Below are 24,677 nucleotides of genomic sequence, written 5' to 3' on the forward strand. Positions count from 1 at the left end.
GATATAGATTGTTTGTTTTAACATAAATGAAAATATTTGTCAACTTACGGAAGTTTCAATAATCCAGTTTGTATGTCATTTCAAGGTCCTGAAAATAAACAAATACTGACATGTATTTATGAATGAAAACTAATTAAAATGATTTTATTTTCAACAATCAGACGTGATGTTGGTCAACATGGTATTTTGGGTTCTCTCTGTTGAGGGAGACCTGAAGGTCTGGTCATCATCTAGTATCATATATAACTACAATAATTACGAGGAAGGGATGAGGGACAACCTATTGGCGGTACAGTACGCGGCAGAAAATGCTTTGTCCTTCAATCACGTCGCAACAGAGCAACGGATTGATGTGATTTTTTGCATGGGTATAGTTATAGACCTGCAGAGTGTGATATAGGCTACTTTTTTACCCTGGAAGATCAGAGTTCCCACGGGATTTTTAAAAACCTAAAGCCACGCAGACGAAGTCGCGGGCATCAGCTAGTTTTACTATATTTATTGGTGTTAGGCATAACTGATGAAGAGATAAATCGATAACTGGCTTAGTTTTAGATCTAGAACAGTAAAAGATAGAATAATAAGCGTAATACGTTTGTATGGAGAAGTGCATATGAAGTGTAACTTTCAGAATCGTAGAGTAAACGCAAACTAATAATATCACGTTTCTTACCTCGTTGGAAGCTTGAACCCACAACGCATTGTCTACCGCCACAACGCTTTCGTATTGACTTTTATTTCTAAAACAGAAAAATCACTATATTAGCAAAATGATTTTAAAACACTAAGGCAAATTACTTTAAAGAAAAATCAGACATGATGTTGGTCAACATGGTAAATTGGGTTCTCTCTGTTGAGGGAGACCTGAAGGTCTGGTCATCATTTGTTAGTTACAATAATAACAAATAATCTGTTTATAATTCTATGATGACACTCTTATGAAATCATAAAGGTACTAATCAGTACTCACCTCTATTGGTGTCATGCTTTCCCAGAATTCATGGTGGCCATTTGCATCGCATCGCGCGTATCGTATCATACGAGGCAGTGGAGGGGCTTCTTTTACAGTCAGCCTGTCGTCTACCAGTCTCCAGAGGCGTTTCCGCTCTACACCAACAAGTCAAGGCAAAGCCTAACCTCAGTGGGTTTGGCTCCGACACCAGGGGTGTCTTTTCTTTCTTTCTTTCTTCACTCTGGGCTGGTTTCCGTCTGTTGTGCGTGCATTGCCCCTCCCCGCCGAAGTCTTCACTCCAACCATCCAAGCTCGCTCCAGAAGCCAAATAGACCGCCCAGGTTGCCGAGGGCTTCATGGAGTGAGGTCAGGGAACCTAAATGGCGCTCGCGTTGATCTGCTACGCCCGTGCACTCCACGAGCACGTGCGTCGGTGTTTCATCGACCTCCATGCAGGCCCTGCACAGAGGACTGTCGGTGACACCTATAACGAAAAGGTGTTTGTTTAGTGGGCTATGCCCCGTAATGAGTCCCACCACCTTCCTAAGTTTACCTCTGTCCAGGCGGGGTAGTATGTTAGTTTGTCGTTTGTCTATGTTGGGAAAAGGCTCTTTGGCTTGCCTGCAGTCTGTTGTGTTAGCCCATAGTTTAGAATGTTCTTTTAGTGTTAGTTCATGCAACCAGGTTTTATACTCACTGAAACGTATGGGTACGATAGGTTCTGGCCCTGTCACCTTCAGTGTCGTAGCCTTTCGTGCTAGTGCGTCTGCCGCCTCGTTTCCCTGGTCTCCATCATGTCCTTTGACCCACCTTAGGGTGATGTCGTTCGACATGGCTAGAGTTTGCAGAGCCTTGTGGCAGTCTTGTATAATTTGGGAGGTCGTCGAGAATCTAGCCAAGGCTTTAAGAGCAGCTTGGCTATCAGAGTTAATGTTAATCTTAAAGTTTGTTACCTGTTGATTGGTCATGGATATAGCTGCGGTCAAAATGCCCACACACTCTGCTTGGAAGACAAGAGTTATCCTTACCGAGTGCGTGACTTATCCTCATGTTTAGTTCTTGGCAATAGACTCCTGCACCTGTGCCAGTTTTGGTTTTGGATCCATTGGTATACACTTCTATTGCGTCTTGTGTTGACCTCGGATTCATGTTCTTTCTTTTTTGTCTAGTATGTGTTGTTTTTTGGTTCTGTAGCATTTCCACTCCAGACGTGGCTCTTTGTTTATGCTTTGTAAAAGAATTTTAGTATGCATTGTGTTGTGTTCTTTTCAATGACACAAGGTTTTCAGTCTCAAGGCTGCGATTGTTGCTTCTTCTTTAATGTGTAGGTATAGGGGCAGAATCCCCAGTATAATTTCGAGTGCTGCTGTTACTCATGCAGCCGATAAAGGCGAGGCATGCTTGTCGTTGGAATTTCTGTAGTTCTTGCTGGGCGGTTGTAAGGAGAGTTCTTGGCCACCATACAAGTGCAGCATAAGTTAGTGAACATCTTACAACCGCTAGGTATAACCATTTCATTATTTTTGGTGTTAGTCCCCATTTTTTTCCCAGCATGCGTTTGCATTGATTTAGTATTGTAAGTGATTTTTTAATTTTATCTTCTGTATGCCTTTTCCAGCTGAGCTTGCTGTCCAGAGTCACACCGAGGTACTTTACTTCAGTGGACAGTTGAAGGCTTGTGTTGAACAAGGTTGGTGGTTTTATTAGCTCAATTTTCCTTTTGTTGGTAAACAGAACCATCTCTGTTTTCTTTGGATTTACTGTAAGTTCATTTTCATCGCACCATCTTTCGATTAAGCGTAAGGCTTGGGTTGGGGGCTTTTTGTGTGTTGTCACTGTCTGGTTTGGTTGGTTTGGTTGTTGTTGTTGGTGTTGTTGTTGTCGTTGTTGTCGTTGGGGGTCGAGCGGTGTTGGAACCGTCGGGGCCCGTTGCGCCCCGCGTCCGGATTGGGTTCCCTTTGGGGTCAGTGTGACCGCCATCGTTCCCCCTGTCCATGACCACGGTTTGCCCAGCCCTTCCGGTGGTGGTGCTCGACTCTCCCGAGGCATGTGGGTTGCGGTCAGAGGCCGATACCTGCCCGCTCGCATGTCCGCCGGCGGAACAGCCAGGGGTTGCGCGGGTGTCCACGAGAGGACGTCCTCCACTTAGTGGAGGCCGCCCTTCGTTTCCTCCCTTGCTTCCCCCGGCCAAGTCCCCGGCACCCGCGGTTGGGCAGTCGGGTTCTTTCCGCTTGCCGCCTTCGACCTTCCTAGTGTCAGTCGGTCGGTTGTTTCCTGTGTCCGTCTGTCCGTCAGCATATAACCGAGAGGTTGGTGGGGCCATGGGAGGTGGAGGGTTGTCCGTCAGCGTGTGTATCCATTCGCTTTCTTGTCCGTCGGTCTGTCCTTTTTCTTCTTTTTTGGACCAGGGGTGTCTTCACGGGCGTACCAGTGGGGCGTTAACGCCTCCATCGACCGCAAGGTCACTCTTGGACATGTCGGAGGTTCCAGGCTGAGCAGAGTCCATCAAGTTCCTCTGTGCCTGTGAGGTCTCAGGTTAGCCTAGCCTGAGCGGTACTGGCTCCGACACTACAGGTGCTTCCAAGGGCGTGCCAGAGGCGTCATCGCCTCCATCGACCACAAGGTCACTCCCGGACATGTCGGAGGTTCCAGGCTGAGCAGAGTCCATCAAGTTCCTCTGTGCCTGTGAGGTCTCAGGTTAGCCTAGCCTGAGCGGTATTGGCTCCGACACAACAGGTGCTTCCAAGGGCGTGCCAGAGGCGTCATCGCCTCCATCGACCACAAGGTCACTCCTGGACATGTCGGAGGTTCCAGGCTGAGCAGAGTCCATCAAGTTCCTCTGCGCCTGTGAGGTCTCAGGTTAGCCTAGCCTGAGCGGTATTGGCTCCGACACTACAGGTGCTTCCAAGGGCGTGCCAGAGGCGTCATCGCCTCCATCGACCACAAGGTCACTCCTGGACATGTCGGAGGTTCCAGGCTGAGCAGAGTCCATCAAGTTCCTCTGTGCCTGTGAAGTCTCAGGTTAGCCTAGCCTGAGCGGTACTAGCTCTGACACTAGAGGTGCTTCCAAGGGCGTGCCAGAGGCGTTATCGCCTCCATCGACCACAAGGTCACTCCCGGACATGTCGGAGGTTTCAGGCTGAGCAGAGTCCATCAAGTTCCTCTGTGCCTGTGAGGTCTCAGGTTAGCCTAGCCTGAGCGGTACTAGCTCTGACACTAGAGGTGCTTCCAAGGGCGTGCCAGAGGCACAAGGTCTCTCCCGGATGTGTGAGGTTTCAGGCTGAGCAGAGTCAATTAAGTTCCTCTGCGCCTGTGAGATTTCAGGTTGCACAGAGTCCAACGAATTCCTCTGTACATGTTGTTAGACTATCTAGTCTTACGAGGAAACAGGCGTTACTGACGGTAGAGCCCACATGCCACCTGAAGGTCATCATTTCGATATTTTTTCCTTAATTTCTTCTGTATAATTATGCAAGCTCCTAGAAAACAGAAATCTTTGTATAATTTACAGTAATTTAAAAAAAACTAATTTAGTTTAAATGACAATCAGACATGATTTTGATCAACATGGTAAATTGGGTTCTCTCTGTTGAGGGAGACCTGAAGGTCTAGTCATCATCTAGTATCATATTAACTACACTAGAACTGATAGTAATATCAATTGATATTTAAACACAGTCAGGTAAAAAAAGAGCTCTGGACGATAGAAGGGATCAGGATATATTGTTTGTTGATTATACTTTACTAGCTTATGCCCGCGACTATGTCCGCATGGACTACACAAATTTCATACCCCTATTTCACCCCCTTAGGGGTGAATTGCCCAATCCGTCCAGTAGTTTCAGCTGTGCGTTGATAGATCAGTCAGTCAGTCAGACAACTTTTCCTTTTATATATTTAGATACAAAACACTTCACAATACTTTGAAACACTGCCGCTGCCTACAGACTATGGATGCACAATATATTCCACTTACCAGTTTTGATTTCCAGATTGTGATTTTGTTTTAATTTTAAGGAGGAAATTCTGTATTGGTCATTGGTGCATATTCCCTCTAGTTGTTTCGGTATACCTGTGCAGAAGTTATCATAAACTTACGTGTATTTTTCAGTACTTAAAAAACGTATTTAGTTTCATTGGCAATCAGACATGTAAGTTTGGTCAACATGGTAAATTGGGTTCTCTCTGTTGAGGGAGACCTGAAGGTCTGGTCATCATTTTATTTTCTAAATTATTTTATGAAAACAAACAGTAAGTACATATTATAACAATTACAAAATGGAAATAAGACAGAGATTACTTATACCTAGTCAAACCAAAATAGTTTTTAAAGATAAGGATCTTAACTTAAAATTTAATTTTTTAACATAGGAAAACTTACCTAACATTTCTTTGAAAAAGAAAAAGGCTTTTTTGTTGTAGTTATTACCTGTGAAAAAAATTATGGTTTATAATTTCTGCTTTTCGATAATTAGCAAAGTGGGTTCCTAGGTTCATATTATCAGTGTGGATAGTTATGTTAACAGCATCATAGTCAGATGTCCCTATCTAAGATCATCATATTATTATCAATGTCAAAAATATACAATGGTCAAAGTACAGGGTAGAGATGGGTAAGATTGGTATAATTACGAGGATTTTAAGGAAGTCTTATTTAAATAGTTTTGAGTAAACATGCATCCTTTGTGGAATTAAGGTGTTCCTAGAGGTACCTGAACAAGTAACATTACAGAACAAAATAGCTGTAATTTTTTTTATTGAACTTTTCTGTTACAACAAAACCAACTGTTTGGGGTAAGTCTGATTGGAACATGGTAATATGTTTTTTCCCTGACTTTTTCTTTTGTGGATCTTTTATACAATTTTTGCAGGCTATTTTTAATTTTGTAGTAATTATTTCCATTGAACTGTAAGACTTACCAGTCCAATGAGGATTGAAGTATTGTAGATTTATTAATTATCACATTGAATATTTAAAATGATAAAATACAAAAATGTTTCAAAGATTTTACCTTTTCTCAACCAATTGACGACGAAATGCAACCCAAGATTGTGCTGTATGGACCTGTAAATTGTTTAAAGAAAACAATTTAGACAAATATACGACGTGTAATGCCTATAACTCTTATCACTAGTTTGAATCAGTGGAGATAGTTATGTTATCAGCATTATATACTTTGATGTCCCTATCTGTATTCATCATGTAAAAATATTTCTTATGTATGATCAACTGCTCAAGCTGCCAAAATGTAATAGTTTCTCAGCTACCATCCTCAACAAAAAATACAACAGGTCAAGTGCAAGTCGGGTGTTTTGAATCCTACTCTGTACTCACAACCTATCACTACTTATTTATTTAATAGAGGGACAAAATGAACAATAATTCTCACCATAGTTGCAGATTGGCCATGTTAGGGTATCTTTATAAAATCTGAAACAAAAAACAAAACTAAGCTTTATGGTTCTATAATTCAGTTTCCGTAATTTTGTGTGTTGTTTTATATCAGATAGGAGCGAAAGACATGAGTGATATACATCAAGGGTACTCAGATGAACTATGAAGTCATCATTTAAAGCATATACATATTAACCCAACATGTACATAATAATAGATAAAGGGGTAACTTAGTATAATATATTTTCTAAACTTTTTTAAGTTTCCAAACAAACATCAAAGGATCTTAGCGTAATTTGCAACAACTTTATCACGTTGACCGGCACGTGTCGAATACATTGGGCTAATGTGCTAATGGAGCCATAATTAAATTGACGCATTAAAGAAAATAAATAAAAATTATTCTTACCTTAAAAATTGCTGATTCTCTTTTCATTTTTAACCAAATCTGAAAATATACAAAACTGTCAGATATGCTATTTTAAATAATAAATACTATATTTTCGTATTCATTTAACATCAGATAGGAGCGAAAGACAAGAGTGATATACATCAAGGTAACTCAGATGAACTATGAAGTCATCACTTAAAAGACTGAAAAACGATTCTTCTCAATCTTCTTCATTCGGATAGTAGACACGAGTGAAAAACTTATAGTACGCGACAGGTCGAGATAGCAATCGGGGTGGGGACGTCCCGCACACCCCCGCTCTAACCCGGTGCGGGATAGCGCGGGTAACGTGCGTGCAATAATTTAACCACTAACTACTATAAAAGTTACATTCCAGTAATAACTTTTCAAGACATCTATTTTATTTTTTAGCTATCCAAATATTACACAATTTATTTGTAGTTTTTATTTTCAATTCAATTTAAAACTTACGCAAAATCATCTTCCTGTGAACTTGATAGTACCTGTGAATTAGAATAGAAAGAAAATCATAATTTGACCTCACAATCAAATCAAAAATAACTACAGAATGTGGTTCAGAATGCTCTTAAAGCATATTTGGCATCAAACCTCACAATTGGTGGGCCCTGTGCTAACCCTATTCTCAAAGAAACAATTATAATGATTGAATGAAAAGTTAATGATTTAGAAATTAGAATATTTACCAAAGTTACCATTGAAGTGAAGAATACCAAATGAGAGCTATTCCCTATGCTAATAGATGCCAATTGTGAGGCAACAGAAGGTTTTCAGCTGCACTGCGCTGTCATCAGAAAATTCCTTTATCCCTAACTAGCTGATAGCTGCAACTTCGTGTCCTTGTGGATCTAGGTTTTTAAAAATACCATGGGAACTTTTTGATTTCCAGGGTAAAAAGTAGACTACTGCGCTCCACAGCAAAAAAACCCAAGTTATTTGTACAAATAAGTGTTATCTTTTATAATAAAATTCCACAATTAGTTTCAGACTTGCCTTTACACAAGTTTTGAAAATCTATAAAAACTATGATCCTGAAAAGCATAATACCTGCAATCGAAGATTATGCAAATGACAAAAGAGTGACTTTAACTCGCAACTAACTCCAGCAATGCACGAGGACAGCAATTGGATATTTGACTACATCAAAAATAAATTATTTCTCAGTGATTATTAAATAAAGGGTCTTCCAAAATACGTAAAATCCACGTTCTTTGTTGGTTTTAGGTGTAATAACCATTTTAAATTATCGATTAAACTATAAACAGCACGTCAAATGATAGTAACGTCACACACTGGTATTTCATAGAATCTCGCATACCTACTAAGCGCGTGTTTTGACATTTGATAAAAAGTCACTGATTTGACTAGTTGTCAAATACCGTATTACTTACACTTTCCATAATAATTAAGGAAAATCAATATTAGAAAAGAGCCACCACTCAGTTTCTTGCTGGTTCTTCTCAGCAGGAAGGGCATTCCTAATGGATGAAGAACATTACCCATATTATAAATGCGAAATCCTTCAATAACGTCACAATAGAGCAATGAATTGACGTGATTTTTGGCATGGTTACAATTAAGACCTGGAGAGTGACATAGGCTACTTTTTATCCCAGAAAATCAAGTTCCCACGGGTATTTAAAGAACCTAAATCCACGCAAATGAAATCACGGGCATCAACTAGTTAAAAATACTTGTAAAAGTTTACTTATAAACTAAAAATATCTTACCTCATTTACAATACAGTTTCACTTCATTAATACCTATCTGAAACAAGGAAATTGAATATCAGTTTTAGCCAATATATTAAGTTTAAGAAAGTGCATTATAATGACAAATTTAAGTCAGATAGAGCTAATATACATGCAAATCATGGTAATCTCAATGGTTAGCACTTGTCATCATTTCAGGAAAAACTGACTGATTTTATTTAAGCTTAGAGCAAACAGGCAGGCGGGTCATCTGATGTTAAGTAATTACCGCCACCCATGATCATTTGCAGCACCAGAGACCAATATGTTGCCCATTCTTGAGGAATTTGTTGATCAACCTCTTTGAAGAACCCCTTGTTAAAACAGTCAATCTAATACTTAAATAGATAAAGTTAAGTTACTTATAAGATCTTGAAAAACTGATTAAAATACTTATTTATTCAGTTAAATTTTTACAGACCACCCTTTTAATTTTAATTATAGATTAAGAAAGCTGTTTTTATGAATAATTCAACAGTTAGGGCCTGTTTCACAACCCCCAGATAAACTTTATCTAACAAATAAAGGCAATTACTTCATACATGTCCATGGAAGTTGTTCAAAAACTATGAATATTTCCTCACCAAGTAGAAGGCTTCTTATATTTTCCTTGCACAAATATGCGAGGCACATCAATACCTTCTTTGAAATTGACTGTCCTTCTCTGAACATAAGTGTTCATGAGAATTTCAAAACCAGCTGTTGAAAATAAACTCGCCAATTCCTCTTCTGTGAAGTAATAACTTCTGAAAAATAAAACTTTTATGTCTCCAGCTCACAAACTACATATATTTTACTCATAAATATTTTGATCAGACTTTTCAATAAGAAGGGGTTTTTAATAGTCGCTGTGAAAACTTTATAGTAACTGCAGAGTTTCTTCCAGATTATTTGCAGTAGAATCTCCTTTCCATATTGGTAGTAGATTCTTACCCTACAAAAAGTGCATGATTTACATTACAGTGATCGCAAAACAAGTAGTGCTATCTGAATCTGCAACATTGTGGTCACACAAGTACATCCAAGGACACAAGTCTCGCTGAGATTTGTTACTATGCAGATTGCAGTCATATGCCTCGGGTTCAGATTTTTCATTAATATGAGTGATTACTGATTACGTAATGAAAGATTAACAGTAAAATAATATTAATTCACCTAGTGCCATCCTGCCTCATGTAAAAATTATCTGCAATCTTGTGGCCAGGTTTAAATCTCAACTGGGCCATGTCGTATCTCCCATAATCTCTTAACAAGAGCATGCCACCTGGTTTCAACGCTCTGTACGCTATCTTCGCAACTTGCGCCCACGCGTTAGGAGTTATTGCTGATAATACGAAAATTAAACTCGCTATATCTACGGTACCTTCTACAATATTCTCAAATAAGTCATCAGAGGTCAAATCAGCACAGAACGCCTTCATTCTACTGCCATCGAACAATTTATTCGCTTTCACAAACTCTACAGCACGTGGAGAAAAATCACACGCGTAGAAGTAAAAATTCGTAAATCCCTCTTCTACTAATGGAAATATCATGTTCCCAACTCCACAACCGAGCTCCAAAAATACTATTTGTTCATCAGAATCGAAGTTTATAAGCTCTTGAAACTCACGCGTGGTCCAATGCCGGTCCCGAAAGAATTTCGTTTCGTTCCTCTTGTAAAACAAATCCCAGTGCCTTCTTGCTTCACGTTCCAGTTTAGAAGCCTTTCCTTCAGGGATCATTCGCGAGTTTTGCAGTTCTAAACGTTGCTTTTCTTCCTCCGTCAGTTCTTTCAAGCGATGCACGAAGACATCGCCATTCGCTCCCACAGTTTCATCAGTTTCCATCTTGGCTTATATTTGTTAAATGGAGTCCTTCAATTATTTATATAGGTAAAAGGACTTATAAAACCTTTAAGTGGTCATATTTTCAAGTTTCACAAACAGATATATTGAAAATTAAAAGAAATAATAAAACAAATCGTCCGATACCACAAAAAAGCCAATGAAAAAGAAAAGCACGAAGGAAAGAAGTCGTCAGTCATGTCAATCAATGTCAAATGTCAATGCGTAGTGGCGTAGCGTAGTGTCAACTGTCAACAGTGTTGCCAACAGTTAGATGAACTCTCCACCAGTTCAACAAAAACTAAACCACCAATTTTTAAGTTAAATCTACACAGTAAAAGTAAAAAAATTGAAAAATCCAAACATGCACACCTCAACCGCTCCACTCATGCTGCGCTATACTTATAATAAATTCAGGAGCAATTCTTACCACTCCAAAGAAGTAAGATTTTGCCAAATGATCATTTTACACAGTATGAACGTCCAAAATAACTTGAAGCCTAGAATGAGAATGGAACCTTCGAGTAGGTAGTACATGTCTCATATAAAGCTGGTGTAAGATAAAGATAGATTCTTAACTCAGCCCGTGTTTTTATATGTAGTTAAGTATGCACACCAATTTCTCCGAAATTCCTAAATCGATTTGCAAGAGGAGGTTTCCAAGATGCTCCAATAATATTTTTTTGGATCCAATTCCTAAATCTTGATACTACAGGGTTATTGGTAAGTTATGGAGATTTAGGAACCATTGATTCAGAGCTGATATTATAGGTATTGCAACAACTAGTTATATGATTGAGATTTAAGTCCCAGCTAATAAATACTGATAATGTAGGGGGTACTGCATAGATGGTGAATTGATATGATTACCAAGCAACGACTTCATGATTGAGCATCATGTTCCAACTCTTCAACCCTGATGATGCATAGAACATTATGTATTCTTAGCAAACGTGTTTCAGGTTTTACAGTACCCAAATCCTAATTTAAACTGAATTCTACTAAGCCACTAGAAAAATCCACTATCCACTAAAAGCAATATTTCGCCAATAAAAGGGGGGTCGAAACCACCAGTTCAGTGGAAAATCCAGTAGGTTGGCCACACTGAGATTCAATGTAAGAAGTACCTTTACTCTATGGTAACAACTAAGTCTTCTTTACTCTACGATAAGACCTTATTGGCACCGATTCTGAGCACAACCTAATTTTAGAGTATTCGCATGCTCTTCTTACAAATGTAATATGAAAAGGACAGACACAGTTTGACAGTTCTAAATTTAATTTTTAGATGGTAAAACCCGTGATTTTAGCACGCACTCGCGAACCTACTGTTTAAATTTGTATTGTGCACTAAAATTTAGTCTTTAAATGTGAAAGTCATGTTCCGTTCCTTTTTTAGCATTAGTAAAAAGAAAAGGATGCAGATACTCTAAATTTAGTTTAGAGAGAGACTAGAGAATTGGGGCCATTGTCTTCTTTACTCTACGATAAGACCTTATTAGATTTCACATAGTTAAATAATCGATTAAAAAATCGAATCTGGATACTCGAATATCTGGCAACGCTTGAACGCATTTGCTTTTGTAACTTTTAATTCAGTCTTAATTTTTGTGAATGCATCGGTATGGTATACTACAGAAAAGATTAAAACAAAACAACCAGTAAAGTAAAACGTATACAGTTTAATTGAATTGTACGTCTTGTCTTGCGAGCTCCAGCAACATAGGGTCGTCGAAGAACTTGTTGATAGACACGTCCTCGCTCAAGCCTTTCCGTCTGCGTGTCTTGATCATGAATTCACGCGCTAGATGCGTTGCTGGCTGCGGTTCCAAAGGCCTGAAAGCAGCCACTTTATATTACTACAATGTCTTTCATATAAAATGTAGCACATATTTTAATATACGTGTATTTTGTAATATTAGTCCCGCAAATTGCTAATGCGGTGCGGATGGTATTTTAGTAGGTATAGATGGTAACAAACTTTAAGATTAACATTAACTCTGATAGCCAAGCTGCTCTTAAAGCCTTGGCTAGATTCTCGACGACCTCCCAACTTATACAAGACTGCCACAAGGCTCTGCAAACTCTCGCCATGTCAAACGACATCACCCTAAGGTGGGTCAAAGGACATGATGGAGATCAAGGGAACGAGGCGGCAGACGCACTAGCACGAAAGGCTACGACACTGAAGGTGACAGGGCCAGAACCTATCGTACCCATACCCTTCAGTGAGTATAAAACCTGGTTGCATGAACTAACACTAAAAGAACATTCCAAACTATGGGCTAACACAACAGACTGCAGGCAAGCCAAAGAGGCTTTCCCCAACATAGACAAACGACAAACTAACATACTACTCCGCCTGGACAGAGGTAAACTTAGGAAGGTGGTGGGACTCAACAAACAAACACCTTTTCGTTATAGGTGTCACCGACAGTCCTCTGTGCAGGGCCTGCATGGAGGTTGATGAAACACCGACGCACGTACTCCTGGAGTGCACGGGCGTAGCAGATCAACGCGAGCGCCATTTAGGTTCCCCGACCTCACTCCATGAAGCCCTCGGCAACCTGGGCGGTCTGTTTGGCTTCTGGAGCGAGCTTGGATGGCTGGAGTGAAGACTTCGGCGGGGAGGGGCAATGCACGCACAACAGACGGAAACGTTTAAGTGCGGAAACCAGCCCAGAGCGAAGAAGAAGAAGAAGAAGCCTAGTGATTAGCACGTCCGCCTCCTAATTGGAGGTCGGTGGTTCGATCCCGTACCTCTAACTTTTCAGAGTTGTGCGTTTTAAGTAATTAAATATCACTTGCTTTAACGGCGAAGCAAAACATCGTGAGGAAACCTGCATGCATGAAAGTTCTCCATAATGTTCTCAAAGGTGTGTAGAGACTGCCAATCCGTACTTGCCCAGCGTGGTACACACACACACACACACACACACACACACACACACACACACACACACACACACACACACACACACACGCACGCATACGCAAAATGGTTATAAAAGCAATAGCCATCCCCTTACCTAATGACAATGCTCTTGTCGAGCGGATCACCCGGCACTATCTGCCAGTGGTGGAAGACCTGCAGACAGAAGGCCTGGCCTTGTGTGTGCGTGCGCAGGTCCGTCTCGAAGCCGAACGAGTCTATCGCGGGCACGAACGCTTTGATGGTGTAGAGCGGCGAGCCGGGCACTGGAGCGTCTTGCGTCACGTGGCCTGACACAAACCAATTTAAAATCGATTACAAAAGACAATAATATGTGTATCAATAGCAATCGAATGGGCAATTACTTTGCGAAAGAATGCACTATTGCGTATTATTCCTGACTAGCTGATGCTCGCGACTTCGTACGCGTGGATTTAGGTTTTTAAAAATCCCGTGGGAACTGATTGATTTCCCGTAATAAAAAGTAGCCTATGTCACTCTCCATGTCTTTAACCCGTGGTCACGTGCATAAAATCACTTCGATCCGTTGCTCCGTTGCGAAGTGATTGAAAGACAAACCAACAAACCAATAAACCAACAAACAAACACACTTTCGCATTTATAATAGTACCAGTGTGGGAAAAAACGCGCCGAGTGTGTTTTGGTGGATTTATGTGGTGTTGCGTGGTGGTGGTGCTTGTTGCTTGCTTGGTGGCTGGCTTTTCCCGAGTGTTTAGCAGTGGAAGGGCGGGCGGAGCATATCGCACGCTGCATGTCACACCATACAGATTTGTCTGTTTCAGCGGATTAAAGTAAATTAAGTTATTGGTTTCTTGAATAAAATCTGGGTTACCTCTTCTCTTCGCCAGTACAGTGTATACAGCGGACACACAGTCGGCAGGCGCCTGCACTTCCACGAACAAGTATGGCTCCATCAGGCGGGGAGTTGCCATCAGAAACGCAGAGTATGCCACCTGAAATAAAATTAGAATTTTTAAGTGAAAACTTCTTTAGCTGCATTGAGTGATTTTTGGTAGGGACAATTTTTTTTAAACGGTTAGGGCGAAAAACAGGGTCCCATAGGTTCGCGACATCCACCGGTTAGGTGACGTAACGTGTTGCACCAGACTGGCGTAAGAGCCTGTGTCCTGTATTATTGTATACAATGTATTGGTTTATATTATTGTATATTATAAACCAATACATTGTAAATTGCTAATTGTGAGAGAATGAGATGGAATATACAGTGTTTCCTATTATTTAATACTTTAGTTGCCATAAGCTTCTTGTGTCATCCACTGCAAATCACCCACTGTGCAGGTACAAGATTAAAGGCCTTTAAAAAATCTTGAACTTGACATTTCTGATCAGCTCCTCGTATAGTGGCCCTTCCCCCGTGCCCCAATGGAAACCTATCAAACCTCACCCTTCTTGCAGTAGGAATGATCTGTCCACCGCCGCGGTGCAGAGGCTCCTGAGCTATCACAGCATCCAAAATCTTGAACTTGACATTCCTGATTGGCTCCTCGCAAAGTGGCCCTTCCCTCGTGCCCCATTGGAAACCTATCAACAAGTTTTTCATCATTTTCATCAAATAATATGGCAAGTGACAAGAAAGCAGTTATAGCAAATTGTATATTTTATCCTCATAAGATGTAGTTTAAAACATGCACAGACAACAACAATGATATATTGTATTGTATAAAACGGGTAACTAGTCGGGTAATTAATCGTGGTATGTACCCGTTTTAAACAATACAATATGAACGGGTAACTAGTCGGGTAATTAATCGTGGTATGTACCCGTTTTAAACAATACAATATGCACAGACAAGTCTCTTAAAGGACGATCTGTTTTTGTTATTTGAATTTTAAAAAAGAGTACCCGCCGAGTGTCTTGCTGGTTCCATTCCATCCGCCGCCGTCTTTGACTACATCATCACTAACCAGTTCCGGTTAATTTGTAATGGAATAAATAAATAAAAACAGTGGTAGATTGCCAAATTCACTTGATTCAAAAGCACTTTGTAAAAGTTAATTTGAATAAAAACCTAGTCTGCTCTATTTTAAGCCGCCTTTAAAGGATGTCAACAAGACCATAATACTAAGCCTTAGCTGTCCATCCATCTGTCAGTTTAGTATTGAAGGAGTTGAAATAATCACAGCGTGTATTTCTATTGCCAACAACAAATAACAAAAGTTTAAAAAAAAAAGTGTTATTTCTAGTACGAAGTAAAACACGAAGGTTACGTTTTACAGACCTTGAACAATGCTATCCTTAACGGAGGCTAGGAGGTGCTTGTCCACCTCGGAGGGCAACGTGTCGTCTACCAAGATGTTGGGCCCTGTGGCATCGGGTCCGAAGGCCCAGATAGAACGCGCCGCCAGCAAATCCCAGTCGTACCTGAAAATTACTATTCATTTTAATATTTCAAAGCAACTATCATAGTTAAAAATGGTATTTTTATAATCACTACTCATATTATAAATGCGAAAGTGTGTTTGTTAGTTTATTGGTTGTAATCACGTCGCAACGGAGTAACGAATTGACAGGTTTTTTTGCATAGGTATAGCTAGGTATATATTTAAATATTCAAATCCACGTAGACGTCCGCCCTCAAAGGATATTTGAAATATAGTAGAAGTATTGCATGTAGTATATATCATTACTAATTTATGCTCGCGACTTCGTCCGCGTTTACTTCACAAATTTCAAACCCCTGTCCCCTTTAGGGATTGAATTTCAGTAGTTTGAGCTGTGCGTTGATAGATCAGTCAGTCAGCTTTTTGTATATATAGATTAAAGCTAGAGGAGCCCGGGATCGAACCCCCGACCTCCCAAATAGGAGGCGGACGTTTAACCACCAGGCTATCACGGTTCACTGTCAATACGTACTTGGTCTGGAAGAACTCTCCGAGACGTCGCCGGTCCCACGTGACACACACGGCGCCCGCCTCGATGTCCTCGGCGAGACCCCGCTCTAACGGTTCCGCGATCATCGTCAGTTTGTTGCGTTTGTTTGGCGTCTCCGCGAAACACTTCAGCGACGATGTTTCCACCACCGTCTCGCAGAAGGATACCACGGGGTCTGCGACTGAATAGACCCATACGAAACGTTGCTTAATTAATGTGGGAACTCCCTAAATACTAGCTATTAGTTTCAGATGCCGATTGTATGCTTTTAAAGTTAAAGCCGATTATAAGCCGAGACGGATTATTTATTTATTATAACTTATAACCAACCATCATGGAATAAGTACTCAAGAATTTTGAATAATGAAAGTCAATGGAAATCTTTTCACTCGTCATCGTTTAAATAATAATTTACTTATAACTAAGCACATTTATCATGATTTTACGAGCGAATATTATTTTTTTAATGAAAAAATGCCAAATGATATTTTTTTTACTTTTTTATTCATTATAGGTGCGCCTATAATGAATAAAAAAGCTTGACCACGATCACACCTGATGGGATGTGATGATGTGGCCTATGATGGGACGCGTTTGCCTAGAAGGTGCCTATTCACTCTTGTTTTAAAGATACCCGAATTATGATTGGATTTGCATACAACAACAAGGAGTCCATCAAGGTTTATGCACAAAACTCCGAGTAGTCTTTGATGGATTAACAAAAACAAGCACTAGCACTACCCTCAAAGAGGAATAGAACACGATTCAACGCTTACGTACCTTTGATATCGATTTCGGAATACATATTACGCAGGTCGTGCATAACGCAGTCCAGATATAGCTCTCCAGTGCCTAGCACCACGTGTTCCCCACTTTCTTCCACGCGTGTCGATAGTACCGGGTATGATTTGTTGACCTACAATTAAGTTACTGTTGATTTTATCGGCAATACAGTACAATCGATAAGGTAGATAGGTAAGCGTTAGATTTTTTTTTAAGTATGGTATTTTTTCATCACATAATCCTTGGTAATTTTTATGAAGCATTTTTAAATGAAGTTAAAATAATACTTGGTAACTTTTTTAGAGCATCTTTGAATTACTACTTTCACACACAACGTCACGGGACAACTTTGTAAATTTTATTGAAGCGTTAGGGACGCCTTACTAAATCTTCAAAGTATTGTAAGTAATTTCACATAATTATTATATATCAAATATACCGCTACCATATTTTCAATTCAAAGAAAAGCTTGATGGTAACATCGGAAAAAGGATAGGTCAATGTATTGTGAATTAAGTTAAGGATTTATGTTTACCCAACGTAGACAACATCTTACTGTTCAGTTAAAATAACATGGATGTAGATCTCACCACAATAAGTCTTACCTTTCTAAGGCCGTCCAGCATTTTGGGCAACTCAGAAGGATTGACGGGCTCGACGGCTATCTTGACTACGGCTTGCGTGTTGAAACGCAGGGGCTTGAAGGTGTGCAACTCTTCTTCTTCATCAGCCGAGACCAGGGTGCAGGTTTTCACTATGGGCTGGTCAATACCCTCGATGAGAGCCCAACAACCAGCTGGTACGCGATTGAGTTCCACCTACGAACATAGGAGTTTTCTGCTCCGTTTGTGCTCATTTGATGGGAAGATGATGCAGTTTATATGAAACTGCGCTATTTTGGAATTAGCTGTAGTTTCTTTTTTTGTACTATGTATCAAGTTTTAAAATTTAATTCAATCACACTCGAAGAAACCAATTTTGTATGTGGTGCAGAAAACTCAAGCTAGCAATCTATATTCTAGCGGTGAATTTTAAAATTAATGGAGAGAATCACCTATTCTGCGTCCAGATTCACCTTGATCAGGTTTTACGCAACATCATATCCAAATACTCAGAAAATCTTTTAAACCAGCTAAAAAAATCACTAGGGCCAGAACAATGTAGAAGAGATAAATGGCTTTGCTGGCTGGCTGATCTCCTGCAATAAAATTTATTTTACAGGCCCTGAATCAATTTAGAAAGTAACTACTTTCTTCAATTACCTAATAAAGAATTGAATTTCAATTTTGTTCAACTCGAATTCTGTTGACAAAACTGGAACAGCAAATGTAATGAAATACATCCTGGTCGATTCTTCTTGCACTAGTAAACTGGAGATATATTTTGACTGGACAGCTTTTTCTGAATCTTCTTTCCATAAGAGGCTGTCTGTCAGCGGGCTGTATATCATGAACCGTAATAGGTAAGGTTGAAATTTTCACATATTGTGGCTAATTCCATTGTACACAATCTTTAAACTAAACTAAAATAGCACGTCTAAATCTATTGCTATCCCTTTCATAATGTTGCTTGCGGAAAAGGATGGCACTAAATTTAGACCTGTTAATTTAGTTTAGTTTAGACATTGTGTACAAGAGAATCGGCCCTAATGTGTATTTTATTGCTGCTGTTACAAAAAATAATAAAAATTTTAAAATGGCCACCATGAAAATTAAAAAATAATTAAAGTGTTTGCACTTGACCGGTTTTTAAATATAATGAAAGTGTTACCTTATACCGAGCTTCGTATATCCACAGTCGTCCAACGTTCATAATACGTGAGTCCTCTTCGTCTTGCGTGCTGTAGTTCTCTCCTAACACTCGAACTGTTTGCCCCGCGTATAATGTACCCGACATTATTCGTGCTAACACCTAGCAAAGTTAATAATACACTTATTAATTTATTTTATTTTATTCAGATACAAGAGACCTTGACTGCAATCTCACCTGGTGGTAAGTGATAATGCAACCTAAGATGGATGCGGGCTAACCTGGTAGGGGTATTCCTGTTTTAAACCCATTCATATCCCTTTGGTTTCTACACGGCATAGTACCAGAACGCTTGGCAGCACGGCTTTTCCGGTAGGGTGGTAACTAGCCACGGTCGAAGCCTCCCACCAGACTAGACCAGAAATTTAGAAATTATAAAATTACAATCCCCTGCCGGGAATCGAGCTCGGGACCTCCCACTAACAAGCCCACATCGCTTATCACTGGCCAGGGTGTTCTTCAAAATTGCTTACTTATTAAGATGTTAGACCCTATAGATATGCATCCCACTTCTGATACTTGATCTTATTTCTTATTATGTGGTAGATTCAGGTGATCAAATTGTGTTTCTTTCTTTTGTATATCCTATAGTCCGACCGAGATACGTTTTAACGTGGTTTTTGGCTACTGATTTTTTGAACATTATGTTACTACGAGATAGTGCGTAAAAAAAAGAAAAGTAAGGCCAAAAACCATACTCACCAAGAAGAAAGTGCAGTCATCAGTAGGATACATCTTGGTGGTATGAGCGACCAGTCTACCGGACTGATCGCAGTTGATCATATCATTGTGTAGGGGCCCCGCGGAGCCGCGGTACGCGTGCGCGACCTTGCGCGGCGCCGCGTCTAGTGGCGACGGTACGTGGTGTATCACCATAGCCACGAAACCACTGGAAGAGAAGGAAAAACTTACTGACGTATCCATACACAACACAAATCGTTAAGACTAGAAACTTGAGATATCATGATCATCATCAACCGATAGACCTCCACTGCTGGACAGAGATCTCTGAATCCAGCAGCTCCCTGTGACTCGTCTGATGTCGTCCGTCCACCCTTGGGAGGTTTTCCAACGCTGGGCCTTTCAGTGCGATCTTTCTGCGGGCGCCATTTCAGCGCCTTGAACGGATTATGTACCCGTACGAACCTAAATTCACGCGGACGAATTCGTGGGCAAAAAACTTGTACGGATGGATAGCCAAAACGCTGGCAGACGAAATTAAACGAGCAGCTGGAAAAAGCGATATAAAACCATAAGGAAAATTCTATAAATTAAACTGGTATTTGGTAAATAAATTAATAACATTGGTAAATATCTAAAAAAAATTGGTAACATTTATATTTTTTGTTTTGGCAAGCATCTATGACTGCACCATTTTTCGAGGATTATGACTAAGTTCTTACCAAAAGTCGCCGAAGAATCTGCTGCAAACCAGCCTGAGTAGCGGGCGCACGTTCAGCCTGGCCTCTTGCTTCGTGAGCTTGATGCCAAGCTCCGACAACACTGCGGGCAGAGTGTCATCCACGTCGCCCACCACCTACAAACGACAAGAGAAAGACGACACTTGTGTATCAATCGTTATACACAAATCTCGAACACAACTGACAGTTCTTAGGAGTTATTTTTTCATTACAAGTTAACCCTTGACTGCAAATACTTTGGCTAGTGAAGATGTAGTCTAAGATGGAAGTGGGCTAACTTGGAAGGGGTGCAACAACCACAACAATTTTAATAAACCCATACCCCTTATTGGTTTCTACACGGCATCATACCGGAACGCTAAATAGCTTGGCGGGTTCGTTTGTTTTATTTAAATAGAGATAGCGAGCAAACGAGCAGGAGGGTCACCTGATGTAAAGTGATTGCCGCCGCCCATGAACATTTGCAGCACCAGAGGAACTGCACATGCGTTGCAGAGGGCTTTCAGGAAATTGTTGGTATATGGCCCTTGAATAACCCCATGTTATAATCTAGTGGGAACACCGCCGATGGGAGTTGATTCCACAGTTTGCATGTGTGTGGAAAGAAGGATCTGGCACAACGGACGGTCGATGTGCACCAGATGCCCAGGTGGTAAGGCTGAAATCGCTGAGTGACGCGCGGTGCGGTTGTAGAAAAAGGGGGGTGTAATGAGGTCGAAAAGCTCTTCAGAGCTCTCCCCATTATAAATGCGAAAGAACACGCAAAGAGAGCTTACGTCGGTTCTCCAGGCTTTCCAACATGCCTGTTAGTTTGGGATTGTCTACAAGTTAAAAAGCCTGCCTTATGTTTATGTAATTTGTACGTATGCATGTGTTTATATGAGTTTTACGTGTATGCGTATGTACCTGGGCAAAGATCTTGTAGAGCGGCTCGAGTATAAACTCTACGAAGCTCCTCTGCGCAGAAGCGTGTGGTTGCTTCTTGGTGAAACGGCGCGTCTTAGCGTTGAAGTATATATCGCCCCACAGCCATGCCGCCATGTCACTCGCGCGTAAGCCGCAGTCATGTGCAGACGCGTACATCGCGGCGAAGGATTCCAGCGTGAAACACACGTCGTAGAGAGATGACGCGAAGCAGACGTTGCCTTTTCAAACCAAAATGTCAATAAAAATGAGTTTCTTCAGAGACAAATCTGAGATAGGCTGTGAATCGAAAAACTATAACATCAGCAGGCGATGTATAGTACACAACGGGTCAAGATGGCAATTGGGGTATGAAGCGGGAAGACGCCCCGCACACCAGCACGTCGCCCGCACCGGTGCGGGTGTTCTCTCCCCGATTGCCGTCTCGACCTGTCGCGCACTATAGTTTCACAGCTAGTGTAACAGTCACTATCACCTGTGATTGGCTGTCATTCTCTCACTATTGGCTGCAGCAAAACTAGCCAATCACGACTAACAAGGATACACATAATTAATGCGTGTTTTTGTAAAAGCTTACCTAATAAAGGTGAGAACACAGTGGCGGGTTCTTCGGGGTTGTCTTGCGGCTGGTGGGTCTCCACCATGGAGTTGACTTCATCTATGATGTGCCGCAGCTTGTAATAAGCATCCGCGGGTGGCAGCTTCAGCTCCAGTATAAGGCGGTCGATTTTATTGACGCATACAGTGATTGGTACGCGCTCCTGCACTGCGTGGCGCAAGAGGCGCTCTGTGTTGAGCATTATGCCTTCCGCTGCATCAACAAAAAGTACTGCACCTGGGGAATTATTAGATTTGTTTTTCATATACAGTAATAACAGAAAATTATAGTAATACTATATGACTTTGTTGTCGTTTTAGTTTTTTCAAATCCCTTGAGGTTTTAATTTTCAGAGAAAATCACGTCAATCTGTTGCTCCATTGTGACATGATTGAACAACAAACAATTACACTTTCGCATATTTTGTAATATGGGTAATGATTCAATTCATAAAAACAATTATTAAACATATATATTATATTATATTATATATAATATATATGTTTATTATATATATTATATTATATTATATATATGTTTATTATATATATTTTATTATATTATATTAAACACCAGCTAATTCCAGCGACTTCATCTGCATTGATTTATGTTTTAAAGATCCGTTGGGATGACTCAAAAACTTTCCTTGGTGCATCCCAGGGGTAACCTGCTATAAATAATTCCTACAAATTTCCAATCTTCAAACCCTGGTGTCTGTCAGTGTGTTAATCATATTCCATTACACAGCTATAAAACAGTCTACTTGGTAGTTTGTAAATCAATAACTTATTACTTAATCATAAGAGTTCATAAGTTTTTCAATTTATTTATAATATGTAGAAAGCAGCTAAAACTGGTGGTTGAACTATTGGAAACGCTTTTTAATACCAAAACTTTAAACATAATTATTATTATTTTAATAGACTAAGCAGCTTTCGCTGATGCGTCTATATCAGTAGTGCTTCGAGTTTTTCAAATGTTTGTCTAATCTATTCTTGAACTGGTTAACAGAACTTGACATAACCACATCCTTAGCCAATTTATTCCATATGTGAACAACTCTGTTGGTCAGAAAGTGTTTTAATGGATTTAATGAAGGCAATTGATATTGTAGGTTCATTTAGCATGTTAGAATTAAGAAGACAATCTTACCATCGGATATCCTAAGTGCAGCAGTAACCTCATCACTGAAGTTTACATGTCCCGGTGTGTCCATAATGTTCAGTAAGTGTGACTTCCCCTTAATATCCTTGAGCATTAGTGTAACCGGCATAGACTTGATGGAGACACCACGTTCTTGCTCCACAAACAGTGTGTCGGTGTATCGCATTGGTATGGTTGTCTCATGGTTTATTGTGCTGGGGTGGGTTTGACGGATCAAACAGTCCACGAAGGAGGTTTTACCTGGAAATAAAGATTAATATAAATTTTATGCAGGCTATTCATCAAGCTGTCTTTACTATAAGCTTATATATCTACTTTACACCCAAACGACTGCAAATGTGCATAAAACTTTATTGTATGCACAAGAGACGAAAATGTTTAAGTGCGGAAACCAGCCCAGAGAGAAGAAGAATATATATAATTATTTTTATATGATGAATTTGATGATGCCCACTACTTTGTCAGACATGAAAGTTTCCTCACAATGTTTTCCTTCGCCAGTTTATTTAATTGCTTAAAATGCACTTAACTCCAAACAGTCAGGTACAGGAGCGTGCTCCGGATCAAACTCCTGATCCTCTGAACAGGTTGGTTGATCACTAGGCTATCACAAATTTTTAAAATTCATACTCCATTATGTAATTAAAATTCATATACCATTATGTAAGTGTCCCATCAAAGTGATGTTCCTCATTAAGTTAGTATTATCCAACATGTCTGCCATGTACTCCATATCATATGTCGTCTCTGGCAGCTGCTGTTCTTGCATCTGGAACTTCTTGTGTTTAACTGGCTCCACAAGGGGCTTGTCCAGTGCTTGGGTGTCCTCCTCTTGTACTACAGTTTCTACATCTGGGCCATAGACTTCTACTGCTTGGGGATAGTATCTAAAATTGTACAAAGAACACTTACCAATAAGAACACATTTCATAAAAATTTAACTGAAAAAAATCATCATCACTGTGAAGCCTGTGCTAGAAGTATACAGTACAATACTTCTACTACCCAAGGAGGGTCAAACTAAGAAAAGATTAGTAAGAACTAAAAAAATTAAGTCCAGTCCGCCCATTTATTATTCAGCTGTTGAGGTTTAACTTTAAACATACAACACGTCGGAAATATCTGGGCACCTCGCAGGAATGCGCTTCCCTGAAGCTCGCCCGTTTTCGCCTATCCAGCACCGGTGTCAACGCGTGCGCGTTACATGACGTCCGTAAGCCAGGTTAACAGATATTTCCGACGGGTTGTCGATGTCTTTGGAGATAGTTGGAAGAAATAAGTAAGAGAGTGTATTCTTTAAGAGATAGATGAGTATTACCTCTTATCTTCATGCAGGACAACCGACATTGGAGCCGCTTCAGGCTCAGCATCGGCGTCCTCGTCCTCCTCCATCGCGTCCTCGTCCGCATCGCGATTATCCTGTCCGTAAACACTTTGCTCATCATCAGAGTCTGATTCTAGATCCGGGCCGATATAGTTGCCGAATTCATCGTATAAATCTCCGTCCATTATTAATAAAAGCCCTAAAATCCTATGCTAAAAACCTAAAAACTCACTGTAACCACAATGTAACGCAAAACCAAAACAAATGGTTTATGGTTTTGACAGACGTAACAAATAACCTCTCAAATTTTTTTTTTTTTTTAATTTATTTTACGGCCCTGGATACAGTCCTTTAAGGCCCTCTCAAAAACCTACATGTACCATTGTACTCTCATGTCTATGTACTGATACCATAGATTATCTACTATATACTAGAGACTGATAGGTACCTACGT

General features: G+C 40.2%; 2 protein-coding genes and 2 non-coding genes across 8 annotated transcripts; all 4 read right to left on the bottom strand.

The window, feature by feature from the left end:
- Positions 1–970: 970 nt before the first annotated feature.
- Positions 971–10,563, bottom strand: LOC117981871 (tRNA N(3)-methylcytidine methyltransferase METTL6). 5 transcript variants are annotated; one of them, XM_069498051.1, is made up of 11 exons: positions 10,141–10,563; positions 9,684–9,852; positions 9,113–9,274; positions 8,508–8,540; positions 7,231–7,262; positions 6,757–6,795; positions 6,343–6,383; positions 5,965–6,017; positions 5,334–5,381; positions 4,929–5,024; positions 971–4,431 (listed from the first exon to the last, which is right to left on the bottom strand). In XM_069498051.1, exons 1-4 carry the CDS (start codon positions 10,355–10,357, stop codon positions 8,534–8,536), a joined length of 555 nt encoding a protein of 184 aa, XP_069354152.1. In that variant the 5' UTR covers positions 10,358–10,563; the 3' UTR covers positions 971–4,431; positions 4,929–5,024; positions 5,334–5,381; positions 5,965–6,017; positions 6,343–6,383; positions 6,757–6,795; positions 7,231–7,262; positions 8,508–8,533. The 5 variants fall into 5 exon arrangements, with proteins under 5 accessions (XP_069354152.1, XP_069354150.1, XP_069354148.1 ...); XM_069498049.1 differs by having other exon boundaries at positions 9,113–9,271; positions 9,684–10,563; XM_069498047.1 differs by having other exon boundaries at positions 9,684–10,563.
- LOC117982014 (small nucleolar RNA snR60/Z15/Z230/Z193/J17) lies at positions 6,448–6,531 on the bottom strand. The gene has a single exon (XR_004673447.1). It is a non-coding gene; the product is annotated as a small nucleolar RNA snR60/Z15/Z230/Z193/J17 (small nucleolar RNA).
- LOC117982015 (small nucleolar RNA snR60/Z15/Z230/Z193/J17) lies at positions 6,859–6,942 on the bottom strand. The gene has a single exon (XR_004673448.1). It is a non-coding gene; the product is annotated as a small nucleolar RNA snR60/Z15/Z230/Z193/J17 (small nucleolar RNA).
- A 1,453-nt stretch (positions 10,564–12,016) lies between the features above and the next one.
- Positions 12,017–24,495, bottom strand: LOC117981838 (116 kDa U5 small nuclear ribonucleoprotein component). Its single transcript, XM_034968049.2, has 16 exons — positions 24,218–24,495; positions 23,557–23,786; positions 22,888–23,139; positions 21,715–21,972; positions 21,120–21,358; positions 20,196–20,329; positions 19,495–19,681; positions 18,754–18,894; positions 17,589–17,801; positions 16,981–17,116; positions 16,183–16,381; positions 15,548–15,690; positions 14,713–14,849; positions 14,140–14,260; positions 13,384–13,576; positions 12,017–12,190 (listed from the first exon to the last, which is right to left on the bottom strand). Exons 1-16 carry the CDS (start codon positions 24,406–24,408, stop codon positions 12,037–12,039), a joined length of 2,928 nt encoding a protein of 975 aa, XP_034823940.1. The 5' UTR covers positions 24,409–24,495; the 3' UTR covers positions 12,017–12,036.
- Between the last annotated feature and the right edge of the window lie 182 nt (positions 24,496–24,677).

The sequence above is a fragment of the Maniola hyperantus genome, chromosome 4 (genome assembly GCF_902806685.2).
Source record: "Maniola hyperantus chromosome 4, iAphHyp1.2, whole genome shotgun sequence".
Lineage (NCBI taxonomy): Eukaryota > Metazoa > Arthropoda > Insecta > Lepidoptera > Nymphalidae > Maniola > Maniola hyperantus.